Source organism: Tarenaya hassleriana, unplaced genomic scaffold (genome assembly GCF_000463585.1).
Source record: "Tarenaya hassleriana unplaced genomic scaffold, ASM46358v1 Cleome8, whole genome shotgun sequence".
NCBI classification, from domain to species: Eukaryota; Viridiplantae; Streptophyta; class Magnoliopsida; order Brassicales; family Cleomaceae; genus Tarenaya; species Tarenaya hassleriana.
The window spans coordinates 1,836,312-1,858,486 of NW_010970490.1; the positions used below are offsets into that span (position 1 = coordinate 1,836,312).

Here is a 22,175-nt window from a genome sequence, read left to right on the forward strand (position 1 = left end):
TCCGATCTCAAATTAATTAATATGTTAATTAACCCTATTTAATTTTAGAGATATCATAAACTCCGATTAACATAGATAATGAGACCGGTATATGTGGACTATACGTGTTTAATATTCAACATATTAGATGCATTGAAATGTAGTATGAAGTATCTACCAAAAAAAAATAGTAGGAATTTTTTAGTTGGTTTATGCTAATATTATTTATGCTCGATTGCAATTATTACGATACAATATTTTTTTGTTTAGTTTCTTTTTTAATTGTATACTAAAATATACGAGCAAAACAATATATAGATAAGCGTCATTGTAGCAATGGATCTAGATCTGATCTCCCTTTAAAATATATAGATACAATATTCTCTACTTATATTTTTTTTGTAACAACTCTACTTCATATATGTGAGGTTTCTTAATGAATTCATTCATAGAAGCTCTTTGTTTTTTTTTTCTTATGTAAAAAAAATATTTTAAAATATATGATTGTGTTGTTACATTTATGTTGAAATTATCTCCCACCATATGATGGACCGTTGTTCAGATCTAACCCCCCATCTCCTCATTCAATGCACCGTCCCTTTATTTAAAAAAAAAAATGCAAACTGTAATCTGTTTATTACAGCATACCATGCCCTCGCAAGTGAATGGACATTTATAGTAATAGTAATAGTGGCTATTGATTAGAATATTTTAGTGGGAGCAGATTAATTATCTTTTGTCACATAGCGTCTAATACGGAAATATGAATTGAAATTGAAATCAATAATGCTTATTGTAATGGTAATAGTGGGTATTAATTAGAATTATTTTCTTGGAAGTAGATTAATTACCAATGTCATATATGGCATCTAATACGGAAAAGATGCATTGGAATTAAAGCCAATGATGTTTATAAGCAACCATTTTACCCTAGTGTACGGAAATACGTACTGACATGAAATTTATTGACGGAAACATGTAAATAAATTAACCCAAGAAATATAAAACTAGATTAGATTGTTTTTTTTTTCGTTTGCGAGATTTACACGTGGCGAAAGCTAATAGGAAAGAGCACGATAACAGCAGTGTGCGTAGAAGCAGCGAATAAAGGAAGCGACTGTGTGTATATATACATCATGAACAACACTCCTGGTCCTTGAGCCAAACTCCTCTCTCTCTCTGCTTTTTTATTTTTTTCATTTGGAGGAAAAGAAAGACTTCGCATTTGGAGAAAAGGAGTGTTTGGCTCTTTGGATAAGGAGGAAAAAAAATGGCAAGGTCATCGATAGCAATCTTCATGCTAGCCATCATTGTCCTCTCCATGCTTCAAACCATCGTAACCATCTCTTCTTTCACTTTTCCTTGGATCTCTTTGCTTTGTTAGTGAATGTAGTTTTGTATGGTGGGTTAGTCATGTACATGGGCATATCGATGTTTTTACATATTTATTTGACTTTACTTACTGAAAATACCGATTTTGTATTTTGAAGGTCATGGCATCAAAGGCGACTCGTGGGAAATGGGACCCGGTAATTTTATTTATTTAATTTTGGTCTAGCCGTTAAATGTTTAATTAGTTTTTGTTCTCACTGTCTTGGAAATCGCAGAGACGTTACGGGCCGGGCAGCCTCAGGCGTTCCCGTAAGTCGCTTTCTTTTTTCTTGTCTTGTTCCTATATTTAATTTGACAACACATTAAACTATGTTTTTTTTGGTTAAGCACATTAAACTATGCGGATGAGTAGTAGTAAAAGGTTAAAAACTAGGACAGCCATTAAATGACATTTATTCACATGGTAAAATCGCGTTGGAAATAGTAATTTGTCGTAGAAATTCTTGAGATATTCAGAAAACCAAAAAGGTAAAAAAAAAATAAAATTGATATCAAGAATCGGTCGTCTCGTCATATCATTAGGTTTAAGACAGTGGTGGGCTAAAGAAAAAGGGATGATGGGCTTTGCTGAAATTGGTTCATAGGATTCCCAAACCTACTCACCAAGAAAATGACAGATTTGCCCCTAGTTCCTGGTCAAATAGTCAAAGACCAGTGTATTTATGTCACGGTCAAAGTCGTCAGAGGAACCCAAATCTTATAACCATTGTTTGTTGTCGGTATCATCTTCATTATTATTTTTTTTAATTTAAAAGCTGAAATAGAATTGAATGATGGGATTGGGGGGGTTGGTGTGTGAAATGACCAGAATGCCCAAAGGAGTGTAACAGGAGATGCGGGAATACGCAGTACCACAAGGCATGCATAACGTTCTGCAACAAGTGCTGCAGGAAGTGCCTCTGTGTGCCTCCGGGGTATTACGGTAATAAACAAGTCTGCTCCTGCTACAACAACTGGAAGACCAAGGAGGGTGGCCCCAAATGCCCATGATGATCCATCATCATCACCATCATCATGACATTACTATCAATATATATAGCTATTATATATGCTTGTTCCTCTCTGCACTTTCGTTATTGCTGTGTCTGCGTCACTCCTCTTTTATCCTTGATGAGAGTGGCTTATCAATGATTAAAATCTAATATATTAATATTTCTGGTTTCATTTATCTGTGGATTCAGTCTGAAAATATATATATATATATATATATATATATTCAGACACCGATCAGGTCTCTGATTCTCTCAACCTTGTTCAATGGTACATCGTCAGTGAATTCAGACAAAATTGCCCTAAACTCATCTCCGGATAACGTCTCCTTCTCCAACAACACATCCACAAGCTTATCTATGGCTTCTCTGTTGTTCCTTACGTGTTTCTTCGCAATCTCGTACGCGTTTTCGATTATCTTCCTCACGCAGTTGTCGATGTCTTCTGCAAGTTTCTCCGATATGGAGTTTCTTGCCATCATCCTTAGTACGACGTCGTTTTGCTGAACCGCTGGGTCCGTCAATGCCCATGGACCTATCTCTGACATTCCATACATCGTCACCATCGGATAACCGGAAAAAGACGCCCTCGGTTAGGTCCGGTTTAGTAGTTCGGGTTAGTTGGAGTAAGCTTAACCGGTTACCTGTTTCGCGATTTGGGTGACCTGAAGGCGATCGCCGGCGGCGCCGGTGGTTACCTCCGGTTCACCAAAAATCACTGGGAATATTACTCAAATAACCCACTTGGGTCGCAGCAATTTCAGTGTACACCACCGAAAAAAAAATAAAAATTTGCGACCTTATTACGACTAATATATAACTAATATACAACTTATTACGACTAATAAACTACTCTTATTTTAGTTGTATATTAGTTATATATTAGTCGTAATAAGGTCGCAAATTTTTTTTTTTTTCGGTGGTGTACCCTGAAATTGCTGCGACCCAAGTGGGTTATTAGGGTTAAAACCCCAAAATCACTTCCTCGGCTGCTCGGCCTCCTGAGTCCTCCGACAATTTTTGCGAACAACTGCTGTTTCGAGACCAATGTCGGGTCTTCTCCCGGTAAGAACCACGTCAGCCCACGAGCTTGGCCTCTTGGAATCAATGTCACCTTCTGAACCGGATCATGACCGGGCGTCAATGTCCTAAACCATAACAAAGCGGTGTTACCACACGCAAAACCGGCCGGTACGCGAAACCTAGAGTGGAACGACAAACCGGGCGACTTAAGCGCAAACGGCGTGTCCGACTTCATGGTACGCGACGAGGGCTTTGCTCTTGCCGTCGGTCATCTTGGTTCCCTCCATTCCGGCGACAATCCGGTCGATGGACTCGTCGATCTCCTTAGGGGTAATTCTGTCTTTTCCTCTCCTGCCGGCGAGAATGGCGGCTTCGTTCATGAGGTTTGCCAGGTCAGCTCCGCTGAACCCTGGAGTTCTCACGGCGATCACGTTAAGAGACACTTCTGTTAATGCAATGAAAGAGCATCAAGCGAAGATTCAATATCTAGAAGATCTCAAGCAAAAAGGAAACAGGTCAATGTGAAGAAATGGAAGGAACAACCAGTAAGGGAATGACTTGCAAGAGAAAAAGAAACATGCCATTGAAGAAAAATGGAAAGATCAAGCAAAAGGAATAAAGTCCAAGAAAAAGGAAAAGAAGATATTGAGCAAAATATTGGAAACAAGAAGAGGAGCTATGCATAAATACAAGACGTGGGAGATACAGAAAGGAATCCCAGCAGAACAGAAAAAGAGAGAAAAGAGCAAAGAGCTGGAGAATCATAGGTGTGGGAAACACGGGTGAGTGATACTTGAGAGAGAGTGAAGTGCATCTGAGGGGGAGCCTTCAAAAACAGGCGAACCGCTCAAAGGGCCTAGACGAGTCTAGGGTTACACGGGGTATGCGAGGCACACATAGTGTATGGACTGATAGAATAGACAAACTCAGGGGGAGTTGTGGTTCTTGGGATGGATTAGGCTCGAACAAAAAAGAGTTGTAATTCATGTTCTTTACAAATGAATAGAATCAGTTGGGAAATTTTTGAAAGCAATATCGTGTGAGTTTACTTTTTCAACTTCTTTATCGAGTTTCTTGTTCTGGCTGTGAACTTTTAGTATCTTCTCTTCCTCTCACGTCTGGCAATCCTACCGTAACCTGCATAAACCGAGTTCAACCGGACCGGTTCAATCAGTAAACCGACGAACAATCGAAAGATAGATGTACCTGCCGATCGAATCTTCCGGGTCAAAGGAGAGCAGAGTCAAGAATCTCTGGCCGGTTCGTGGCAGCGATCACGATCACTCCGGTGTTACCGGTGCATCCGTCCATTTCGATTAACAACTGGTTCAATGTCTGTTCACGTTCGTCATTCCCTCCGCCTATACCAGTGCCTCTTTGCCTCCCGACCGCATCGATCTCATCAATGAACACCAAACACGGCGAATTTGCCTTTGCTTTGTTGAACAAGTCTCTAACCCTAGAAGCTCCAACGCCCACAAACATCTCTATGAACTCTGAACCGGACAATTGAGAAGAACGGATCGCCGGCTTCTCCGGCTATGGCCTTGGCCAAAAGGGTTTTCCCTGTTCCCGGCGGTCCGACCAACAATACACGCCTTTCGGGATTTTAGCCCCCACGGCTGAGAATTTCTCCGGGGTTTTCAAAAACTCTGACGATTTCTTGAAAGTCTTGTTTCGCCTTGTCTACTCCAGCTACGTCGTCAAACGTTACCCCCGTGTTGGGTTCCATCTGGAATCTTGCTTTGCTTCTGTTACAAGATAACCGAAGGAGGAATGTCTTGTCAGAACATAACACAAGACGAAACAAAATACTTTGGAAGACAAATCATCATGGGTCAAGATGAAAATATGTGTTCTTGATTTTGATTGCTTCCGTTACCTTCCAAGACCAAACGGTAAATTAGGTCCAACAGGGGAAGAAGACCTAAGAAGAAGAGAGCCAAGCAAGAGAAGAGGAAACCCAAAATTTCCCAAGGAATCAAGCAAGAAAGCTCCCCAGTTCACATCCGTGGGATGAGCCGCGAAATCAACGTTCTTCTCCTTCATCTTCCTCACCAAATCGGCAGGCAAACCAGGCAAATTGACCTTAACCCTTTGCATTTTCCCCAACGTCGAGTTGAAAACCTCTGCGATAGCCACTGTACCCTTCTCAAACAAGTCTACTTTTCTCACCATATCTTCATCTAGGTATTGCAGGAACCTCGAATACGATACCCTGTTCGAGGTGGACTTGATGGGAGCCTCCGGCTCAGCTCTTGCGGGCCGGGCAAGAAACGTCCCGAGGGATGACGTAAGCCCTAAGGCAGCTGAACTCAGTAGATTCCTTTTGGTGAGTTTGAGGTGTGAATTTTGAGTTTTGACACATTGGTTCTGTCTGTGAACTGGTTTTGAGATCTGGGTATGTTTTGGAACTTCTTGGGTTTTGTTGCAGGTAGGGTTCTTGGAGAGAGGGAGAAACAAGGCAGGGGATGATGTCGAGGAAGACGACATGTTCATCATCAAACTGTTTTTTTTCCTGAGTTTTTGTCTGAGAACGAGTCTTCGATCTTTGTCCGATCAATCTTGTGTTTTGGAGGGAAGATTTTAACCCAAAGAGAGTGATTATAAAGATGTTTCCAGTACTTTGATCTTATTGTGAGATTTTATATTTCTCGAACACGTCTTTGTCTTCTTGAACGATCCAGAGTTTGTCAAATCGACAAGAAGGGGGCCATTGTTACAGCTTCAACGTTGATTTCATAATATAATCCCCACGAGTTCATATGATGAGCCCTGATTTACCCCCTCTCTCTCTCCCACCACAAAATTTTATTTATCCCTTAAATTCTTTTTCATATTTGTCACAAATTCCGTAATCCATACACTTGTGAAGCACACATACGTGACAGGACCTTCATTTTTTTTTTTTTAATGAGAGGCTGTAATGTTTCGTCGGTCTCTTGATTTGATGCCACGTCTCATGAATCTGTATAATCATGATGCCAAAAAAGGGGCCAAAGATTTCAATTGAAAATGGGCTAATCAACAGTAGATGAGAGGATATACTCAATTTGTGGATAGAAATTCAACGAAAAAGTGAGGGTCTTTCGACTATACAAAGGCAGTAAAACAATGGGGAGAGAGAGAGAGAGAGAGAGAGAGAGAGAGAGAGAGAGAGAGAGAGAGAGAGAGAGTCAAGAAGATGGGAAGAGAAAAGGGGAGAGAGATGATGAATAGTTGATGTTGGCATCATTGAAGTGAATGCTGTCAAGCTTGTGCTGGCACCACTTGAGGTGAGAGGATGAGATCAATGGCATCTGCAAAACCCTTCTCACTATCTTCAGTTCTATCTCCATCATCATCATCTCCTCTTGCTGCTCCCCAAATCCTCCCATTGTGCTCTTGTTCTTGCCTTGCTGGGTATTCTTCTTCTTCTTCTTCAACAACTGTTCCTTCTTCAAAGACAACCCACCTCCCATTTACACTATTCTAACATATACAATTGAAAATTAAAAGGAATCGGTGAAAAAAAAAAGAGTGTACCTTATGGAGTGAATCAGAGAGGGAGAGAAAGAGCTTAATGTCCCGGGGATCTTCAACTTCCACACGAGAAGGAACATGAAGCCCCCACCAACACGGCTTTTGGACATCTGATTTCACAAACTCATGAAAAACTTGTGTGCATCTCTCTATTGCCCTCAACGCTTCTCCTGCCCCGACTCCTCCTCCTTTGCCACCCTCTCTTCTATGCCCTTCACCCCATATATTCGTTTGTTACCGGGTTTCAATATCATTGGAAAAACTTTCGAATATAAATTAAATAGGGTTTTTGTTCCTTTCAATAATATTGTTAGTAGTTGGGGTAACTATGTCCCTTTTTTTTAAAAAAAAAAAAATATCGCCACGCATAAAGTGGACTATTTTAAAATTCACGTTAGTCGTTGCGGATAAGGTTGGTCGGACGCATCCCCGACTTTTACGTTCACCGGATTGATTACGTTTGACCCCATGCATTTCAAAAAAAAAAAAAAAACTGACCAATCGACTTAGATGACTTGTTAAAAATTAAAATAGAGGTTGAATCCCGCCATGAGTCACTATCAAACTATAAATTGGATTTTTTTTATGTGTATTTTAAATTACGATTTAAATAATCATAGAGAAGCCGTTTCAAAATCAAATTATATATTTTTTTAAAAAAATCCATGTCAGGATTCATGTAATATTTAATACGTGTTTGCAGCAGACAACCCCTCTTGTCTAAATAAGTCAAGAATCTTAGGAAAGACTTTTGGTCATGGAATCTATTATGTATAATCGAGGAATTAGAGCATGGTTTCCTGTAATTCCAACCAACCTAAGCTTTCCTTATCACCTAACCAACTCGCAAAACAACGACCACAGAATAATTATATAAAAAAAATACCAATTAAAGATAATTATCTTTCCTATCCTATATCATGTCCAATATGTAATTCCCATTATCACTAAAGAAAACGATTACATTCGATTTAACACGTACATTTTGAGCCTTTACCTCTCGTTATTTGTTTGCACTATCTTTTTCATGTTTAAAGTGAATTTAATGAATATATATATATAAATTTTTTCTAACGTTACTATACATATACACACACACACACGAAGAAAACTAACAAATAATAAATCAATAGTATATGATATGCGTTGTTAACGTTACCTGAAATCTTTGGGACTTGGAAAAAGCTCATGAGCTCAAACCTTCTTTGAACAAAACGCATGACCCTTCTTCTTCTTCTTCTTCGGTCACACCTTTCGTCTTCCAAGAACCTCTCTAACAACACCTGAAACCTCTGCAAATCTCCGCAGAGATCACTGCTAAACCCTCCTCCTGAATCGGCGGATTCCGCCATCTCTCTTATCTTCATGTACTGATGCCGAAGAGCTTCCCATGACAAACACGACTGGGCGACGTATACAAGCTCAAGATCTCTCTCTACGCTTTCTCTTAGCCGCTTCTCTGCCGTTTTGTCCCATGATGATGAATTCAGATTTCGTGCCGTTTTCTGGTTCATTATCATACCTACGCCCAAAACCAGTTGACAGGCTATATATATGTACGTATATGTCTAACTCGACGTTATAATAAGATCAGATGATGTTTTGGTATTTTATGTGAAACTTACTTAGTCCCAAAGTTCTGTCTTGATTCAGGATGTCGTACCATCTCATTCTTTTGCTGTATTGCTCGTACACTTCGTCGTTTTCATCGATTGGATCTCGGACCGCCAAATCTGAGAAGGGTGAGGACTGATCATCAGAATCCGTCGATGAATTCATTTGACCGGTATCTATAGTAGATAACTTGTTGCTCAAGGTTACTGTATCTTCTCCATCATCAACAGATGAACTCTCTTCCTCTTCGATTCCGTTCTCCTCACTTGTTCGACATTCAGGCTCGAGATCCTTGTCCATGTTCTTCTCATCAATGGCGTTATCATCTTCTCCATCATCAACAGTTGAACTCTCTTCCTCTTCAATTCCGTTCTCCTCACTTGTTCGGCATTCAAGCTCGAGATCTTTTTTCATGTTCTTCTCATAAATGGCGTCATCATCTTCCTCAAGTAGCTGAACGGCTGCACCATCTTCTTCACATTCTTCGAAAGCTTCGTTTTCCTCTTCCTCTTCTTCCTCTTCCTCGAGGATCTCATTTTCTTGAACCCAAATAACCTTCGACTTATTAGACGCCGTAATAAAAAAGTTATGTGAATAAAAGACCGGAGCAAAGCTATGAACTTTTCTGGAAATCTCCATGTTAACGATATCGACGACTTGCCTAGACTCGACCCGTGTTGCATCCCTTCTGATAAACAGGACAAAACGGATCAGTTGCTTATGAAACATAGCCAAGATCCATAAAACTGTGTCGTAAAATAACCTAAAGTGTCTGAGAAGCCATAGATAGAGCATGCTGAGCCAAAGAAGAACTTGGCAAAGAAAAAGAAAAACAGGGTTTACATATACTTTCATGTAGGTCCATTTCAGGAAACTGTCTTGGATGATTATGGACTCTATGATGAGCCAACATGATGAGAGTAAAGCCATCAAACTCTACACACACTCACCCAGAGAGAGAGAGAGAGAGAGAGAGAGAGAGAGAGAGAGAGAGAGAGAGAGAGAGAGAGTTCAATGGAAGTTTGTTGCTTTGGTTGATTGTTGGTATTGAAGAGTACAAAGAGGAAGAGGAAGAGGAAGAAGCAACTGAGAAAGAGAGCCTTGTGGAAAATTTTCGTTGACCACCAGTGGCGGAACCAAAACATTTTATGAATGGGGTCACTAATGTATATACATATAAATTTGTAAGTATAAATTTAATTTCATTGGGGACAATATAACAATTTTACATAAAATTTATAAAGAGAACAAATTTTTTTTCTACAAGTTGTGGGGTTGTGACCCCACTATTGATCAAGTCGGTCCCACCAATCATATTATTTGCTAAAGGGTTTTGTGCATATTTTATATTTATAAAGAAAAAACGCAAAGAAAAACGGTCCTGCAAAAATGTATGCAGAGCACTTTTACATTTACATCTTTGTATGTGTAAAACTGTATGCAAAACTGCAAGAAAATATTTAGATTAGATTTCCAATCAAAATCAAATCTTTCAATATCACTTTTAGAAAGCGGCAAATTATTTAGATTTGCAGGACAATGGTTGCAAGTTTCAATGTTACAGAAAAAGGGAAAAAATATAGTTAGTTTTTAAAGTTTGGTAAATATAAGAAATCATGCAAATTAAACTTACATATATATATATATATATATATATATATATATATATATCCAATTTGCTCAAATGCTTACTTGGATCCGACTGTATCCACACCTACATTCTGATCCAAAAAACGAATGTTTGACCTCCTCTACCCAAAAAGAAATTGTAATGTTAATCCAATAGGATACTCGAGTTTTGTGATTACATTTATATTGATACATCATCTAGCAAGTTAAAAAAACACACACCAATGAAGTCAACCGTTTTTTACTTGGGATCTCAAACCAGAGATTCAGGCAAAATCCATATGATATTAACAGTAAAACCACTTGCTACAACGACAGAAGCATCATCACAAACGAGATTTCGAAGTTGTCAAACTCTAACAGCAACCCAACAAGAAACACTATCCTTGTGCTGTCATAAGAACATTCATGTGTATACATCCATCCATACATGTGTGAATATATACAAGGAAAATACGACGCAAGCATAGCAACATCTGAACAACTTTATGAGATAATAGTATGTGTGATGCCATCTCTAGAAGTTATGGACGGAAAGCATTGAAGTCAAATCTTCCCTAATTGTAAAACTCTCCGAATTCCCACTTCAATAATCCCTTGATCTGTTTTCACAGGTTTCAATCTTTTCAGTCTTTCCATCCCATCTCTAACCTTAGTTACCTTTGCTAACCAGATGCTACCTTATGATTTTCGCAACCCCTTGAAACATTATTCAGAAAAAAGTTCACATCAAAGCGTGCAGCACAGGCCATGAGAGCTTAGTTTACAACACAAGACAGAATTGTACGGATTTTGGGAACTAAACAAAATTAGAAGAAGGAAACCTGAATTCCGAGCAATGCCATCAGTTGCGACACAAACTCTGGGTGGCCAGGCCATGCCGCTCCAGTCACCAGATTCCCGTCGGTGAAGCATCGGTGAATTGGATCAGGTTCTAACCAAGTCGCCCCTCCAAGCACCACGTTCAGCTTCACTGCCGGATAGGCCGTGCATTTCTTTCCCTGCATCAAACATTGTTGATAGTGTAACAACAGTTCAGATAACGCAAAAAAAAATGAAAGAAGAGGGCTTAAGTCAACAATTACTGACCTTTAGAACTCCGGCAGCAGCCAAGATCTGTTGTCCATGGCAAATAGATGCAACCGGCTTCCCAGAACTCATGAACTCCTTCACTATGGCAAGAACCTGTTCGTTCAAGGCCAAGTATTCCGGTGCTCTACCACCCGGAATGACCAGAGCATCATAACTGGCGGCATCTATCCCATCAAAGCTAGCTGTTAACGTGAAATTATGGCCCGGCTTTTCACTGTATGTTTGATCACCCTCAAAGTCATGGATAGCAGTCGGGCACCGTTCCCCAGCCTTCTTCCCTGGACAAACAGCATCGACCTGACACCCTAACGCTTGAACCGACTGGAAAGGGACCTTTACTTCATAGTCTTCCATGTAATCCTGCACCCAACTTGTGACACTTGTAACTAAAGTTTCCAAGCATTCTTTCCTAGCTGTTTACCCGATTGAATTGACAAAACAGAAAGGTAGCTTACCCCGCAAAGAAATAAGATTCTTTTATTTGCTCCGGTGATTTTACCCCCCAGGGCATTCACAAACTGCTGGATGAATTCAGGATGGCCCTCATATGTAGCTGCAGTAATCAAATTGCCATCAACAACACAAACCTCCGGCGTTTTTGGCTCCACCCACTTCGCCCCAGCAGCGATAAGGGCAGGTCCAACAGTTTGGTAAGCTGTGCACTTTCGACCGTTAACTGTGTCTGCAGCTGCCAATATCAGTTGTCCATGACAAATAGAGGCAATGGGTTTCCCGGAGCTTGAAAAGCCTTTAACCAGTCCCAGGACAGATGCATTCATTGCCAGGTATTCTGGAGCTCGTCCTCCTGGTATAACCAACCCATCGTATTTGCCGGGCTCGATTTCATCAAAGGTTGCATTGAGCGTGAAATTGTGACCACGCAACTCTGAGTAAGTCTGCAAGCAGTGAGAGTAAGAACCAGAACGGGGCTAGAACGGAGCACCCTTTTCTCATTGCAGAATCCGAAAACACGAGGCACGAATGGTCTCCTACAGCTTTGGTACCGCATTAGTTAAGATCCGAGTATGATTTTGCCCACTTGCACATGGGAATCCCGTTTTTTTTTTGTATAACAAATCTCTACCCTCTGTAAACTTTCGGATTTATGATTCTATTAATACCACAGTCACAATTTTATAAAAAACAAAAAAGCATAAGAGCATATCGATATACATATAGACTAGGAAGACTCAACTTCTTCTCCAAATTACGCCTGTAGCCCTATTGTATATGATCGTCAACCACTAAAGTCGTAAAGAAAATTGAATATCGCGCAATTTCAAAAGGACAAATCCATAGAAAGGGAGGGGAGAGACCTGGTGACCGCAGAAGTCGTGAACGGCGGTGGGGCAAGAATCGCCGGACTTCTTGCCGGGGCAGACGGCGTGGACGGAGACTCCATAAGCTTGCAAGGCCTGGAACGGGACCATCACCTGAGAGAAACAAAAATCACGAAGGAGAATGTCTGATAAGCGAAAATGAAGAAAGAGAGAAGAATCAAGAGGAGAGAGACGACCTCGTAGTCTTCCATGTAGTCGCCGCAAAGAAGTAGGACAGTTTTCGAGTTCGCCATCTCCAGAGAGAGCGAGAGAGAGAATTGGAGTGTAGTAGTAGCCCGGAGGAGGAGATTTTATGGGGATTGTGTTGCTTAGTCAGAAGAAGACGAGAGAGAGAAACGTTTCACATGCGCCACGTGGCTTCATCGATGTTGTGGTGAAGGAAATAATAATTAAAAAAAACGACAAAAAGCGTGAACGGCAGGATTCGAACCTGCGCGGGCAGAGCCCACATGATTTCTAGTCATGCCCGATAACCACTCCGGCACGTCCACTTTTGCTCTGCTCCTTATTTTTTATACTAACCAACCGATTCTAGAGAGCAACAGTAATTCGACAAGTAGAAATTTGGATTAAGGTCTGAAACCTCTGTCCGAATCGTTGCCCGTCGCTGTGAAGGAAGACGACGAACGGCGGAACATGCTTTGCTGAAATTACGACTTTGCCCCTGCATCAGGGCCAATTGGGTCCGGTTCGAATTTCTTCAGATTCGATTACGATTCCAGTTAACTTGGTTAGGATATATCTCATTAACCAAAATATAACGTGGAAATCAAGAAATAAATTAGTCAGAACAGTCTACATTGTATTACAACTATGGCATTTTATCATGTGGTAGACAAGAGACAAGGTTACATGAAATTCAAGTACATGAACATGATATGGACGCATAAGCACATGCTGAACTACATACGCGCCTTAACCGTTCCAATGGTGAAGCTTCCACCGAGTCCCTGAGCAGAGAATACAAGATCCGTACCATTATGATGATGGATGATGATAAACTATGGAGGGTGACGATTCTTGATATCACCTTACAAAGGAAGAGAGTATCCACGGAGGTACGTTGAGTCCACACCGGATTCTCGGACCAGAGCCACTCTTCCAGTCCGAGCCACCTTAAAACGGTTACGTTACAGACAGTATTCATCTTTAGATAAGCAGCAGACTATAAAAAGGGCTCAGGTTTTCAGGTTGGGAATCAACCATAATAGAATATGTCTGGCCAAGAAAACGTTCTTTTACCTCGCAGATTCCGTACGCCTCTAACTGGGTCTGAAGTGCAGCCATTTTTCTGAGATCACCAGTGACCTGCATTACCAATGTATACCACCGACTGACTTCATCAACTGTACTAATGGAACAAGACATAACTGAAAACGTGTTCCTTTTGTCTAAAAATCTGACAAAAAGGTCACTTGACAACTTTCCAGATTGACAGATTCCGTGGATCGAATATTTGCAATGCTGAAAAGACAAGGGTAGTGTATGTATATATCGATATATGACCTCGAGAGTGATAGTATGATCGGACACATCAACGGCTTTAGCACGGAAGACCTGGGCAATGTCGAGGACATCTCTCCTTGCAGATGTGTTAGCAGCTACTTTTATAAGCATCAGTTCTCGCTCTGCGAATGGCAAGTTGGTCATATCTCTCACCTATAACATAACAGCAAGCTCGGTTTACGGTCTTTATTATTGATCGCTCCTGTAATTTTTTGTATTTTGTCTCTCACCTCATGAAGATCTACCAACTTGTGAAGTTGCCTAACCAACTTGCTTATCATTTCATCGGTTGCTGGAATAACTGTCGTGATCCGAGAGATGCCCTCTTTTTCAGCAGGTCCAACAGCTAAGCTCTGGTTAAGAAAAAAAGAAAGAAAAACATTAAGATATCACTTTCTGAAATTAGATCCTCTGAAAGAGTAGAATGCATCGGAAAGATGAATGGAACTAGTTAGTGTAAAAACCCGAACCTGGATGTTATAGCCTCTACGGGAGATAACTCCTGTTATTTCGTTGAGGACTCCGGGCGAGTTGTTCACGAGAATAGATAACGTACGAGAACGTTTTCCAGTTGACTAAAAATGATCTCAATATCGAAACAGAGCAAAGAATGTGAGTGCCCTTTTCATGAAACTTTCCAATTTCAAGCAATATCTAATTTCCCATAATATCAAATCAGAAGACTAATCATTTCTGGTTAGAAAGCAAAGAGAAAATCGGTATACTAAATCCATTGGACCACATTTTCGAGAAGAAGACTTTAACATTTTTTTTCTTCATATTTCACATTATATGAAACATGTTACCTTTTTTCATTCCAACTCCAAGGAGGGTAAATAAATTATATTCAAATGAAACAAAAGCAGCACAAAATTCATTTATCTTACATCTTCATCATAGACCGCTCCCCAATGAGCATCGAGGACTGGTTGGAAGTCGTCATAAGGTTCCACCGGATAAACGTCACCCTGAAATTAAGTGCAACAAATCTTTATCAAACTGCGGATATAAGCAACAACAACAACAAAAAATCGTTCCTACTAACCACACCAGTCTCTAACCATCTTTAAGCATGGCAAGTATGCATTGAATCCGTTAACACAAAATTTGAAGCAATCAAATAGAAGCATGACAATTATGCTAAATGATGAATTCAAGTTCCTGCAGGATACAGTATGCATATGCATGATCAATCATGTATATAGATTGAAAGCTTGACCGTCTCATTTTCCGTACCTGAAAGATGAATGTTACATCATAATAACAAAACTAGACAAAAGAAAGAAAAAAAGATGTTATTTTGACTTGGACAGACTGTCAGTCAAACCAAACTGGAGGAGCAAAGATGCAGAGAACAGAGCAAACTGATGTGAGTTATCCTTAGGTGTTATGTTATGTATACCCTTGAAGATGCAGTGCCATTGCCGTTGGCATTCAATGAAAGCTTTGACTTCACTATGACAGTTGCATGAGAAGAATTTTCCACCAGATCAGGGTATGATGCAGCTGAAAACCTCCAAAATGGAGCTGTCTCCCCCATCTTTTCCCGTCTTAAAGCAATCTAAATTCAAGAATACCGTACAAGACTGATTTAGGATTCCCACAATTTTGTCAAAGAAGACTGCTTTAAGTGTTGAAGTCACCATTTCGTTTGCAATCATTTAAGATAAAGAATTGACCAAGTTTAAAAAGAAAAATTAATGGTTTCATAATCAGTAGCATCATATGCAATATCACCTTCCCCGTTCTGGCAATTTCCTTTATTCCAAATTTCTCTAAGTTCCTCTGTAGAGCAACCATCTTTCCTGGGTCTCCAGTGACCTAAGGGATTAAAATGTGACATTACAATCATTTCTGACAATCTGAAATCAGATAAAATCAAAAAAGAAAGAAAAACCATTGATCTGACCCCAACTTGGAAGTGAAATACAGAGCTAGAGAAAAGGACCTACCTCAATTGTCAGAGATCGCTCCGAAGTATCCACTATCTTTGCTCTAAAGATGTCAATCAACCACATGATCTGGAGATGGAAACATCAGAGTCAACAAACAAACAAAACTTTGATGTGGGTTAAGAAAATTCCAAGCCCCCATCTCCAAGAATCTGATAAGTACTACAGAAGGATTAGGGGCAAAGGTATGCAGCTAATGTGGTGGTTGTTTGTGTGTGTAGATAGCATATAGGTGTTGACATTTGTTTGGCTGTTTTGTTAGTTGTTTCCTTAGGGTTGGTAGTAGTTAGAGGATTCTGTTAGGGAGGGGATTGTATAAAGAAAGGAGGAGGAGGGGGAAAGGGGAGGGGATTTTTCGGGTGGAGAAGTGGGTGGGGAAGAGAGTAGGAGCCTCTCTCTAATCAAAGCTATCCGAAGTGTATGGTTTGGGTGTTCAATAAAGCTGCTGGAGTTTCTCTAAGGAGTGGTTCGAGCATCAGAACCTTAACAAATTGGTATCAGAGCAAGTCTAAGCCATGACGAAGAGCAACACGCAACGCTGGGAACAATTGGAGGATACGGTCCATGACAGATGCGAGAAAATCGAAGAAACAATGGCAGATTTACAGAAGCAGTGTTCGAAAATGGATTACCTGGTGAAACAATGCTCGCGATTTGAGGCGATGGAGCAGATGCTGTCGAAGCTGTGTCGGTTGTTGGAAGCTGATTGCGATCGCCAGGATTCTTCTCCAGATTCGATTTCGCCGCCGGCAACAGGAGCTGACAGATCGCAATTCAATCGCGATCCAGAGCCGAAAGCCGATTGCGATCACGAACCGAAGATTCGTCCAGAGGTTCGAGAGGTGATTCTGCAGCCGAAAGAGGAAGGCGATGTGCAGCAACAGGAGCGATTCATCGGAAACAACAGTTCGCACCTCAAGGTGATGCCGATCGAATCCGTCGATCGCATAGAGGCTAATCATGACCAGAACATACCGATTGGAGAATTGCCGATTGATCGTGACAAAGTCCCAAAGGTGCAGACAGCGGCTGGGTTTACAGATTCATGGGATAGGGGACTATCAAACAAAGTGCTTCCGAACCGAGTCGTCAGATCGAAGGAATCGCACTTGCGAAAGGTTGAAATGCCAGTCTTTGAAGGTAACAATGTTGTTGGTTGGATTACACGTGCTGAGAGTTATTTTGAATTAGGAGGCAGTAAGGAATTGGAAGGATTACGCTTGGCTTCGATGCGAGTTGAGGTGGAAAAGCAACTGAAGATACAGACACAACGATTGAAAGATGATGCTTTGCGTAGAGAAAGCTCGAACAGACTTCCAGATTTGTTGAAATTGGAAGAGTTGGAGCGAAATTCTCGATTGGTCCATGTCGAGAAAGAAAAAAAGATGTTATTTTGACTTGGACAGACTGTCAGTCAAACCAAACTGGAGGAGCAAAGATGCAGAGAACAGAGCAAACTGATGTGAGTTATCCTTAGGTGTTATGTTATGTATACCCTTGAAGATGCAGTGCCATTGCCGTTGGCATTCAATGAAAGCTTTGACTTCACTATGACAGTTGCATGAGAAGAATTTTCCACCAGATCAGGGTATGATGCAGCTGAAAACCTCCAAAATGGAGCTGTCTCCCCCATCTTTTCCCGTCTTAAAGCAATCTAAATTCAAGAATACCGTACAAGACTGATTTAGGATTCCCACAATTTTGTCAAAGAAGACTGCTTTAAGTGTTGAAGTCACCATTTCGTTTGCAATCATTTAAGATAAAGAATTGACCAAGTTTAAAAAGAAAAATTAATGGTTTCATAATCAGTAGCATCATATGCAATATCACCTTCCCCGTTCTGGCAATTTCCTTTATTCCAAATTTCTCTAAGTTCCTCTGTAGAGCAACCATCTTTCCTGGGTCTCCAGTGACCTAAGGGATTAAAATGTGACATTACAATCATTTCTGACAATCTGAAATCAGATAAAATCAAAAAAGAAAGAAAAACCATTGATCTGACCCCAACTTGGAAGTGAAATACAGAGCTAGAGAAAAGGACCTACCTCAATTGTCAGAGATCGCTCCGAAGTATCCACTATCTTTGCTCTAAAGATGTCAATCAACCACATGATCTGGAGATGGAAACATCAGAGTCAACAAACAAACAAAACTTTGATGTGGGTTAAGAAAATTCCAAGCCCCCATCTCCAAGAATCTGATAAGTACTACAGAAGGATTAGGGGCAAAGGTATGCAGCTAGTGTGGTGGTTGTTTGTGTGTGTAGATAGCATATAGGTGTTGACATTTGTTTGGCTGTTTTGTTAGTTGTTTCCTTAGGGTTGGTAGTAGTTAGAGGATTCTGTTAGGGAGGGGATTGTATAAAGAAAGGAGGAGGAGGGGGAAAGGGGAGGGGATTTTTCGGGTGGAGAAGTGGGTGGGGAAGAGAGTAGGAGCCTCTCTCTAATCAAAGCTATCCGAAGTGTATGGTTTGGGTGTTCAATAAAGCTGCTGGAGTTTCTCTAAGGAGTGGTTCGAGCATCAGAACCTTAACAGAATCATCTGGGAAAATCCCAGTTTGGTACATTACACCAAGATCAACTAATTTTAACGGAAGAACAAGGAAACAGATCACTATCATTACCTCAGTGCGCGTGGTTGGATCAGCATTAAGTTTAATGAGCATTAATTCACGTTCTACCTGAGGCTCCTTGGAAATATCTTCTACCTGGCACACCAACATAAATTCTTGGTAAGAATCATCTTTCGTGAGAACAAGGAAAAATGGTGAGCCCAGAGATATCAAAATTATAGGTCAAATCTGGAAAAATTCCAAGCTTGACGATAAAATTTTGCATGTCAATCTTTACAAATAGTCTAGATAATGAACCGCTAAAACAGGAAACTCACCAAAAACCAACATCTGTTACGATTTAATTTAAACAAAAAGACAAAAGAAATAGAACTAGGAAACTGTCAAGGTAAATAGTTAGATGTAGCAGATAATATAAAAGCAATGTTAAACCTTGATGACGTTCACAAGCTTGTTAAGCTGTTCAACGACTTGCTGCAAAACTTTGTCTGTCCCAATAACAACTATAGTAAAGAGAGCCTTGTCTTCATTCAATCCAACAGCAAGAGACTCGATGTTGTAACCCCTTCTAGCAAAGACACCAGCTATCCGGTTTATAATCCCACTCTCATCTCCCACGAACACTGAAATAGTATGGCGTCGAACCCTGGAAATAGGAAGATCAAATTTTCAAAAAAAAAATGCAGATCGCGTTATCAGAATGGTATAACTGACACCACAACGAAATATCATGATAACCATGAAGTCACACACAACCAAAATTCCAAACTCCAGAGAATCAACAAACTTTAATACATAAAAAAGGGGGCAACAAAAAGAATGAATGATACAAAGATGCTCCAAAAACTATATAGATATCCAATTTAGCATTTTCAGAGTGGTGATACAACTGTCCTCATTGATTTCCTTGCAGCATTTTTGCCCACCCGGAGCAACCATTTACGGATAAAATGGTGTTTCTATACAAAATAGCAAATCATATCCAGATATGGAAAAGGATTCTGCAATAAGACACTTCGACTACTACTCAATTGAATAGACAACCAAATCCAACAAGGAAGAAACATATTTACTGATTACCCAAAAAAGTTAGCAAATATAAACAAGTAATCAGTTCTTAAAGAGTTAGAGCGAAAAACAGGAGGAGGATGTTCGTATGACAAAGCTGCGAATTCAAAAGCCTCTCAACCTAACGGGCCATATAGGAAATCCTTCAATAAATAGGGTATGCAAAATCATGGAATAAGGAATAATTAATGAGGGCCTGAGGCAGAACAGAGGCCTCAAGCATTTCTTAACAACTTAGCATTTCAACTCCACTAGGCATCTCTAAAGTTCATGCTTTTCAAGATGTCATTAAAATACCTAATTTACACACCAAGACACAAGAATCTAACATCTTTAGCGATCAATTACTTTGAGCTGGATCTTGTTTTTTAGAAAGAAAGATCTTACCTTTGTGAAGTTTCACATCAATTCACCGACATCCTAAGAACTATTTAACTTTATGAGACGAACCCATTTGTCTCTTAGTTTTCCAAAAACGGATTCGGAATCTTCTTGTATTCTAAGTTCATGTACAAAGTTGAATTCAAAGATGGTAATTGATGATAGATATACTACTTCATTTCAGATACAATTGGCTAAAAATACGATAAATACTGACATGGTAACTTGAACTCCTAGTTTATAACACTCTCCATTAACACCAAAAAATGCAAGTACGTGATAAACTAAGTAAATATTTCTTTGGAAAAATAAGAGAAAATGGAATTTAAAAAAAAAAACAGAAACCCCATTTGGAATATAAGAAAACCAAGCTGCAAGAAGGCTCATTTATAAAACAACCGAGCATAATCGAGCCATGAAACGAGTTGAGACGCACCTCTCACGACCCGCCGGAGCTACTGACTCAGACGCGGCGGTGATGGCTTTACCAGTGGAACCTGCGGCGGCGATGAGAGTCTTCCGTCGTCCTAAAACCCTGACAGTAGCATTCCTCCTTCCGTCGGAGTCTTGGGATCTCGCCAGAAATTGTACAGATTCCGATGTTGTTCTCACCGGAAATCCATGACCCGTATTCGGATTCTGAGTCGGTACGCGAGTTGAGTACAGTGAAGCAGACGCCGCCATTGCCGATATGTAAGTTGTTGGTTGCTACCTGTGAAGCGAAAAACAGGAGGAGAGAAACTAAGACAAAAAAAAGGGCACTTTGGTAGGCTGCGAGGGGAAGGCGAATTATAAAATTATAATTAGCAATTTTCTTATTTCTGAAAATGAATAAAATATAATTACCGATCTATTAATATATATATATATATATATAAAAGAATACCATCTTAAACGGCAGTGCCAAAAACATGATTTACCGAATTAATTAATTAAACTACACATTTATTGGGAAATATACTAAGATTGAAAAGGCCTTTGTCGTTTCGTTAGTTCTTAAAAGTTCCTTAATTAAGAAAAAAATGGAATCCATTTTGTGCAAAACGTGGCTTATGTTTTAAACTAGTCTTGGGAATTTTTCATAATAACAAAAACAATGGCCGGATGTTAATTAGTCTTGCTTTTATAGTAAAATCCGGCATAGACACACAAATATGTAGGAAATCGAATTAATAACACAAAATAAAATATATGGCCATCACATAAAAATAATATTCAGTAACCACAGATATATATATATATCTATATATATATAATATACATACAACAGATACATATATATGATAAACTCCAGGCAGCATCTCTACTTTTGGCACACTACTTACCATATCCAATACATACTACAACAAATGCCTGCAGAGAGAAAGAAGAGCATCTTTTTAGAGGAGGAGATGAGTTCAAATTCAAAAATGGCAACTTTTCATTAACCAGAAGGAGGGTCGGTGTTCTTACCTAATATAACCTGTTAACAGTAGAGATCTTCCATACAACACTCAGAAGACAGATTTCATGAGCTTCCCCCTCGGCTTTATCTTGATGTCATCAAAGGGCTTTGCCTGTTCCACTTGGATGTAGTCCTTCGTTTTCAGAACCTGAAATTTCCAGATCCAAACACAGACTTATGTATGGATTTTTTTCTTAATTAAGTGAGGATTGCTGCACACTCATAGTTTTGGATGGTTAACAAAAAAGCTGCAGTGATGGAATATGCTAAAAGCAGGAATTCTTATTACATGCTTACGCCTACCAGAAAGAAAACCCATATTTTGTGTCTGTGCCTATTAATAAGGAAAACGGCCGAACTTTTACTAGAAAAAAACATCATTAATCCATTAGAGCAAGAGAAAGAACTTAGTCACAGGGAATTCATACCTTGTCCTATGTCTTTATTAACTTCAGGGACTTTTGGGTTCATTTCAGCTACTTTAAAAGTTGATGATTTTCTTTAATAATGCTCCCGTAAAATGTTTATAAACTTACCAGTGTCTCGAAAAACATTCTTGAAGCTTCTTTGCGTGTTTTTCCCGTTAGCAGGTTCTCCACCACAAGAACATTCTTCCCATTCTCGGCTTCTTTATCGAATAGAGTTTGCAGGTACCTGGCCACCGCCCTACAC

At 39.9% G+C, this 22,175-nt stretch overlaps 6 protein-coding genes, 1 long non-coding RNA gene and 1 other non-coding gene across 12 annotated transcripts in view; 2 read left to right on the forward strand and 6 right to left on the reverse strand.

The window, feature by feature from the left end:
* Window positions 1–1,129: 1,129 nt before the first annotated feature.
* LOC104802423 (gibberellin-regulated protein 4) lies at window positions 1,130–2,535 on the forward strand. The gene is made up of 4 exons (XM_010526029.2): window positions 1,130–1,315; window positions 1,470–1,508; window positions 1,587–1,620; window positions 2,180–2,535. The coding sequence occupies exons 1-4, from the start codon at window positions 1,250–1,252 to the stop codon at window positions 2,359–2,361; spliced, it is 321 nt and encodes a 106-aa protein (XP_010524331.1). The 5' UTR covers window positions 1,130–1,249; the 3' UTR covers window positions 2,362–2,535.
* Window positions 2,536–2,567: 32 nt separating this feature from the next.
* Window positions 2,568–5,909, reverse strand: LOC104802425 (ATP-dependent zinc metalloprotease FTSH 6, chloroplastic). Its single transcript, XM_019201240.1, is given in 11 exon segments — window positions 2,568–2,927; window positions 3,006–3,078; window positions 3,342–3,508; window positions 3,582–3,830; window positions 4,446–4,484; window positions 4,486–4,520; window positions 4,590–4,892; window positions 4,894–4,977; window positions 4,980–5,036; window positions 5,038–5,134; window positions 5,266–5,909. Coding segments are annotated over 11 exon segments (2,064 nt in total). The 5' UTR covers window positions 5,886–5,909; the 3' UTR covers window positions 2,568–2,587.
* LOC109116200 lies at window positions 5,623–6,166 on the forward strand. The gene is made up of 2 exons (XR_002023739.1): window positions 5,623–5,715; window positions 5,818–6,166. It is a non-coding gene; the product is annotated as an uncharacterized LOC109116200 (long non-coding RNA).
* A 206-nt stretch (window positions 6,167–6,372) lies between these two features.
* On the reverse strand, window positions 6,373–9,635 carry LOC104802424. 5 transcript variants are annotated; one of them, XM_010526034.1, is made up of 5 exons: window positions 9,369–9,453; window positions 8,531–9,207; window positions 8,065–8,427; window positions 6,909–7,117; window positions 6,373–6,820 (listed from the first exon to the last, which is right to left on the reverse strand). In XM_010526034.1, the coding sequence occupies exons 2-5, from the start codon at window positions 9,156–9,158 to the stop codon at window positions 6,560–6,562; spliced, it is 1,461 nt and encodes a 486-aa protein (XP_010524336.1). In that variant the 5' UTR covers window positions 9,159–9,207; window positions 9,369–9,453; the 3' UTR covers window positions 6,373–6,559. The 5 variants fall into 5 exon arrangements, with proteins under 5 accessions (XP_010524336.1, XP_010524337.1, XP_010524334.1 ...); XM_010526035.1 differs by having other exon boundaries at window positions 9,363–9,379; XM_010526032.2 differs by having other exon boundaries at window positions 6,373–6,811; window positions 8,531–9,635.
* An 883-nt stretch (window positions 9,636–10,518) lies between these two features.
* Window positions 10,519–12,867, reverse strand: LOC104802426 (protein DJ-1 homolog D). Its single transcript, XM_010526037.1, has 5 exons — window positions 12,757–12,867; window positions 12,557–12,673; window positions 11,696–12,136; window positions 11,238–11,600; window positions 10,519–11,149 (listed from the first exon to the last, which is right to left on the reverse strand). Exons 1-5 carry the CDS (start codon window positions 12,811–12,813, stop codon window positions 10,958–10,960), a joined length of 1,170 nt encoding a protein of 389 aa, XP_010524339.1. The 5' UTR covers window positions 12,814–12,867; the 3' UTR covers window positions 10,519–10,957.
* A 122-nt stretch (window positions 12,868–12,989) lies between these two features.
* TRNAS-AGA lies at window positions 12,990–13,071 on the reverse strand. The gene has a single exon. It is a non-coding gene; the product is annotated as a tRNA-Ser (tRNA).
* A 267-nt stretch (window positions 13,072–13,338) lies between these two features.
* On the reverse strand, window positions 13,339–20,824 carry LOC104802427 (acetolactate synthase small subunit 1, chloroplastic-like). The gene is made up of 13 exons (XM_010526038.2): window positions 20,496–20,824; window positions 19,043–19,256; window positions 18,662–18,745; window positions 18,084–18,152; window positions 17,869–17,952; window positions 17,534–17,692; window positions 14,974–15,054; window positions 14,557–14,661; window positions 14,317–14,439; window positions 14,087–14,239; window positions 13,823–13,888; window positions 13,611–13,695; window positions 13,339–13,530 (listed from the first exon to the last, which is right to left on the reverse strand). Exons 1-12 carry the CDS (start codon window positions 20,741–20,743, stop codon window positions 13,612–13,614), a joined length of 1,470 nt encoding a protein of 489 aa, XP_010524340.1. The 5' UTR covers window positions 20,744–20,824; the 3' UTR covers window positions 13,339–13,530; window position 13,611.
* A 449-nt stretch (window positions 20,825–21,273) lies between these two features.
* Window positions 21,274–22,175, reverse strand: part of LOC104802428 (sister chromatid cohesion 1 protein 4-like) — a 7,535-nt gene continuing 6,633 nt past the window's right edge. The window contains exons 13-15 of the mRNA XM_010526039.1: window positions 22,040–22,169; window positions 21,512–21,651; window positions 21,274–21,412 (exon numbers count right to left, since the gene is read on the reverse strand). Coding sequence (XP_010524341.1) covers window positions 21,553–21,651; window positions 22,040–22,169 — 229 coding nt within the window. The 3' untranslated portion in view covers window positions 21,274–21,412; window positions 21,512–21,552. The remainder of the gene's footprint in view (window positions 21,413–21,511; window positions 21,652–22,039; window positions 22,170–22,175) is intronic.

Excerpts from the sequence above, each read along its gene's own strand:
- LOC104802423 (XM_010526029.2), top strand. The coding sequence starts at position 1,250 with ATGGCAAGGTCATCGATAGCAATCTTCATGCTAGCCATCATTGTCCTC. Across the intron at positions 1,316-1,469 it reads TCTCCATGCTTCAAACCATC|GTCATGGCATCAAAGGCGAC; the intron begins GTAACCATCTCT and ends TGTATTTTGAAG. Across the intron at positions 1,509-1,586 it reads CTCGTGGGAAATGGGACCCG|AGACGTTACGGGCCGGGCAG; the intron begins GTAATTTTATTT and ends TGGAAATCGCAG.
- LOC104802424 (XM_010526030.1), bottom strand. The coding sequence starts at position 9,449 with ATGGCTTTACTCTCATCATGTTGGCTCATCATAGAGTCCATAATCATC. Across the intron at positions 8,428-8,530 it reads AGACAGAACTTTGGGACTAA|GTATGATAATGAACCAGAAA; the intron begins GTAAGTTTCACA and ends TTTTGGGCGTAG. Across the intron at positions 6,821-6,908 it reads TCTCTGATTCACTCCATAAG|AAGGAACAGTTGTTGAAGAA; the intron begins GTACACTCTTTT and ends TTGTCTTTGAAG.
- LOC104802426 (XM_010526037.1), bottom strand. The coding sequence starts at position 12,813 with ATGGCGAACTCGAAAACTGTCCTACTTCTTTGCGGCGACTACATGGAA. Across the intron at positions 12,137-12,556 it reads ACGACTTCTGCGGTCACCAG|ACTTACTCAGAGTTGCGTGG; the intron begins GTCTCTCCCCTC and ends CACTGCTTGCAG. Across the intron at positions 11,601-11,695 it reads GAATCTTATTTCTTTGCGGG|GATTACATGGAAGACTATGA; the intron begins GTAAGCTACCTT and ends AGTTGGGTGCAG.
- LOC104802427 (XM_010526038.2), bottom strand. The coding sequence starts at position 20,743 with ATGGCGGCGTCTGCTTCACTGTACTCAACTCGCGTACCGACTCAGAAT. Across the intron at positions 15,055-17,533 it reads ATGGCACTGCATCTTCAAGG|GGTGACGTTTATCCGGTGGA; the intron begins GTATACATAACA and ends ACTTAATTTCAG. Across the intron at positions 13,696-13,822 it reads AGGCGTACGGAATCTGCGAG|GTGGCTCGGACTGGAAGAGT; the intron begins GTAAAAGAACGT and ends AACCGTTTTAAG.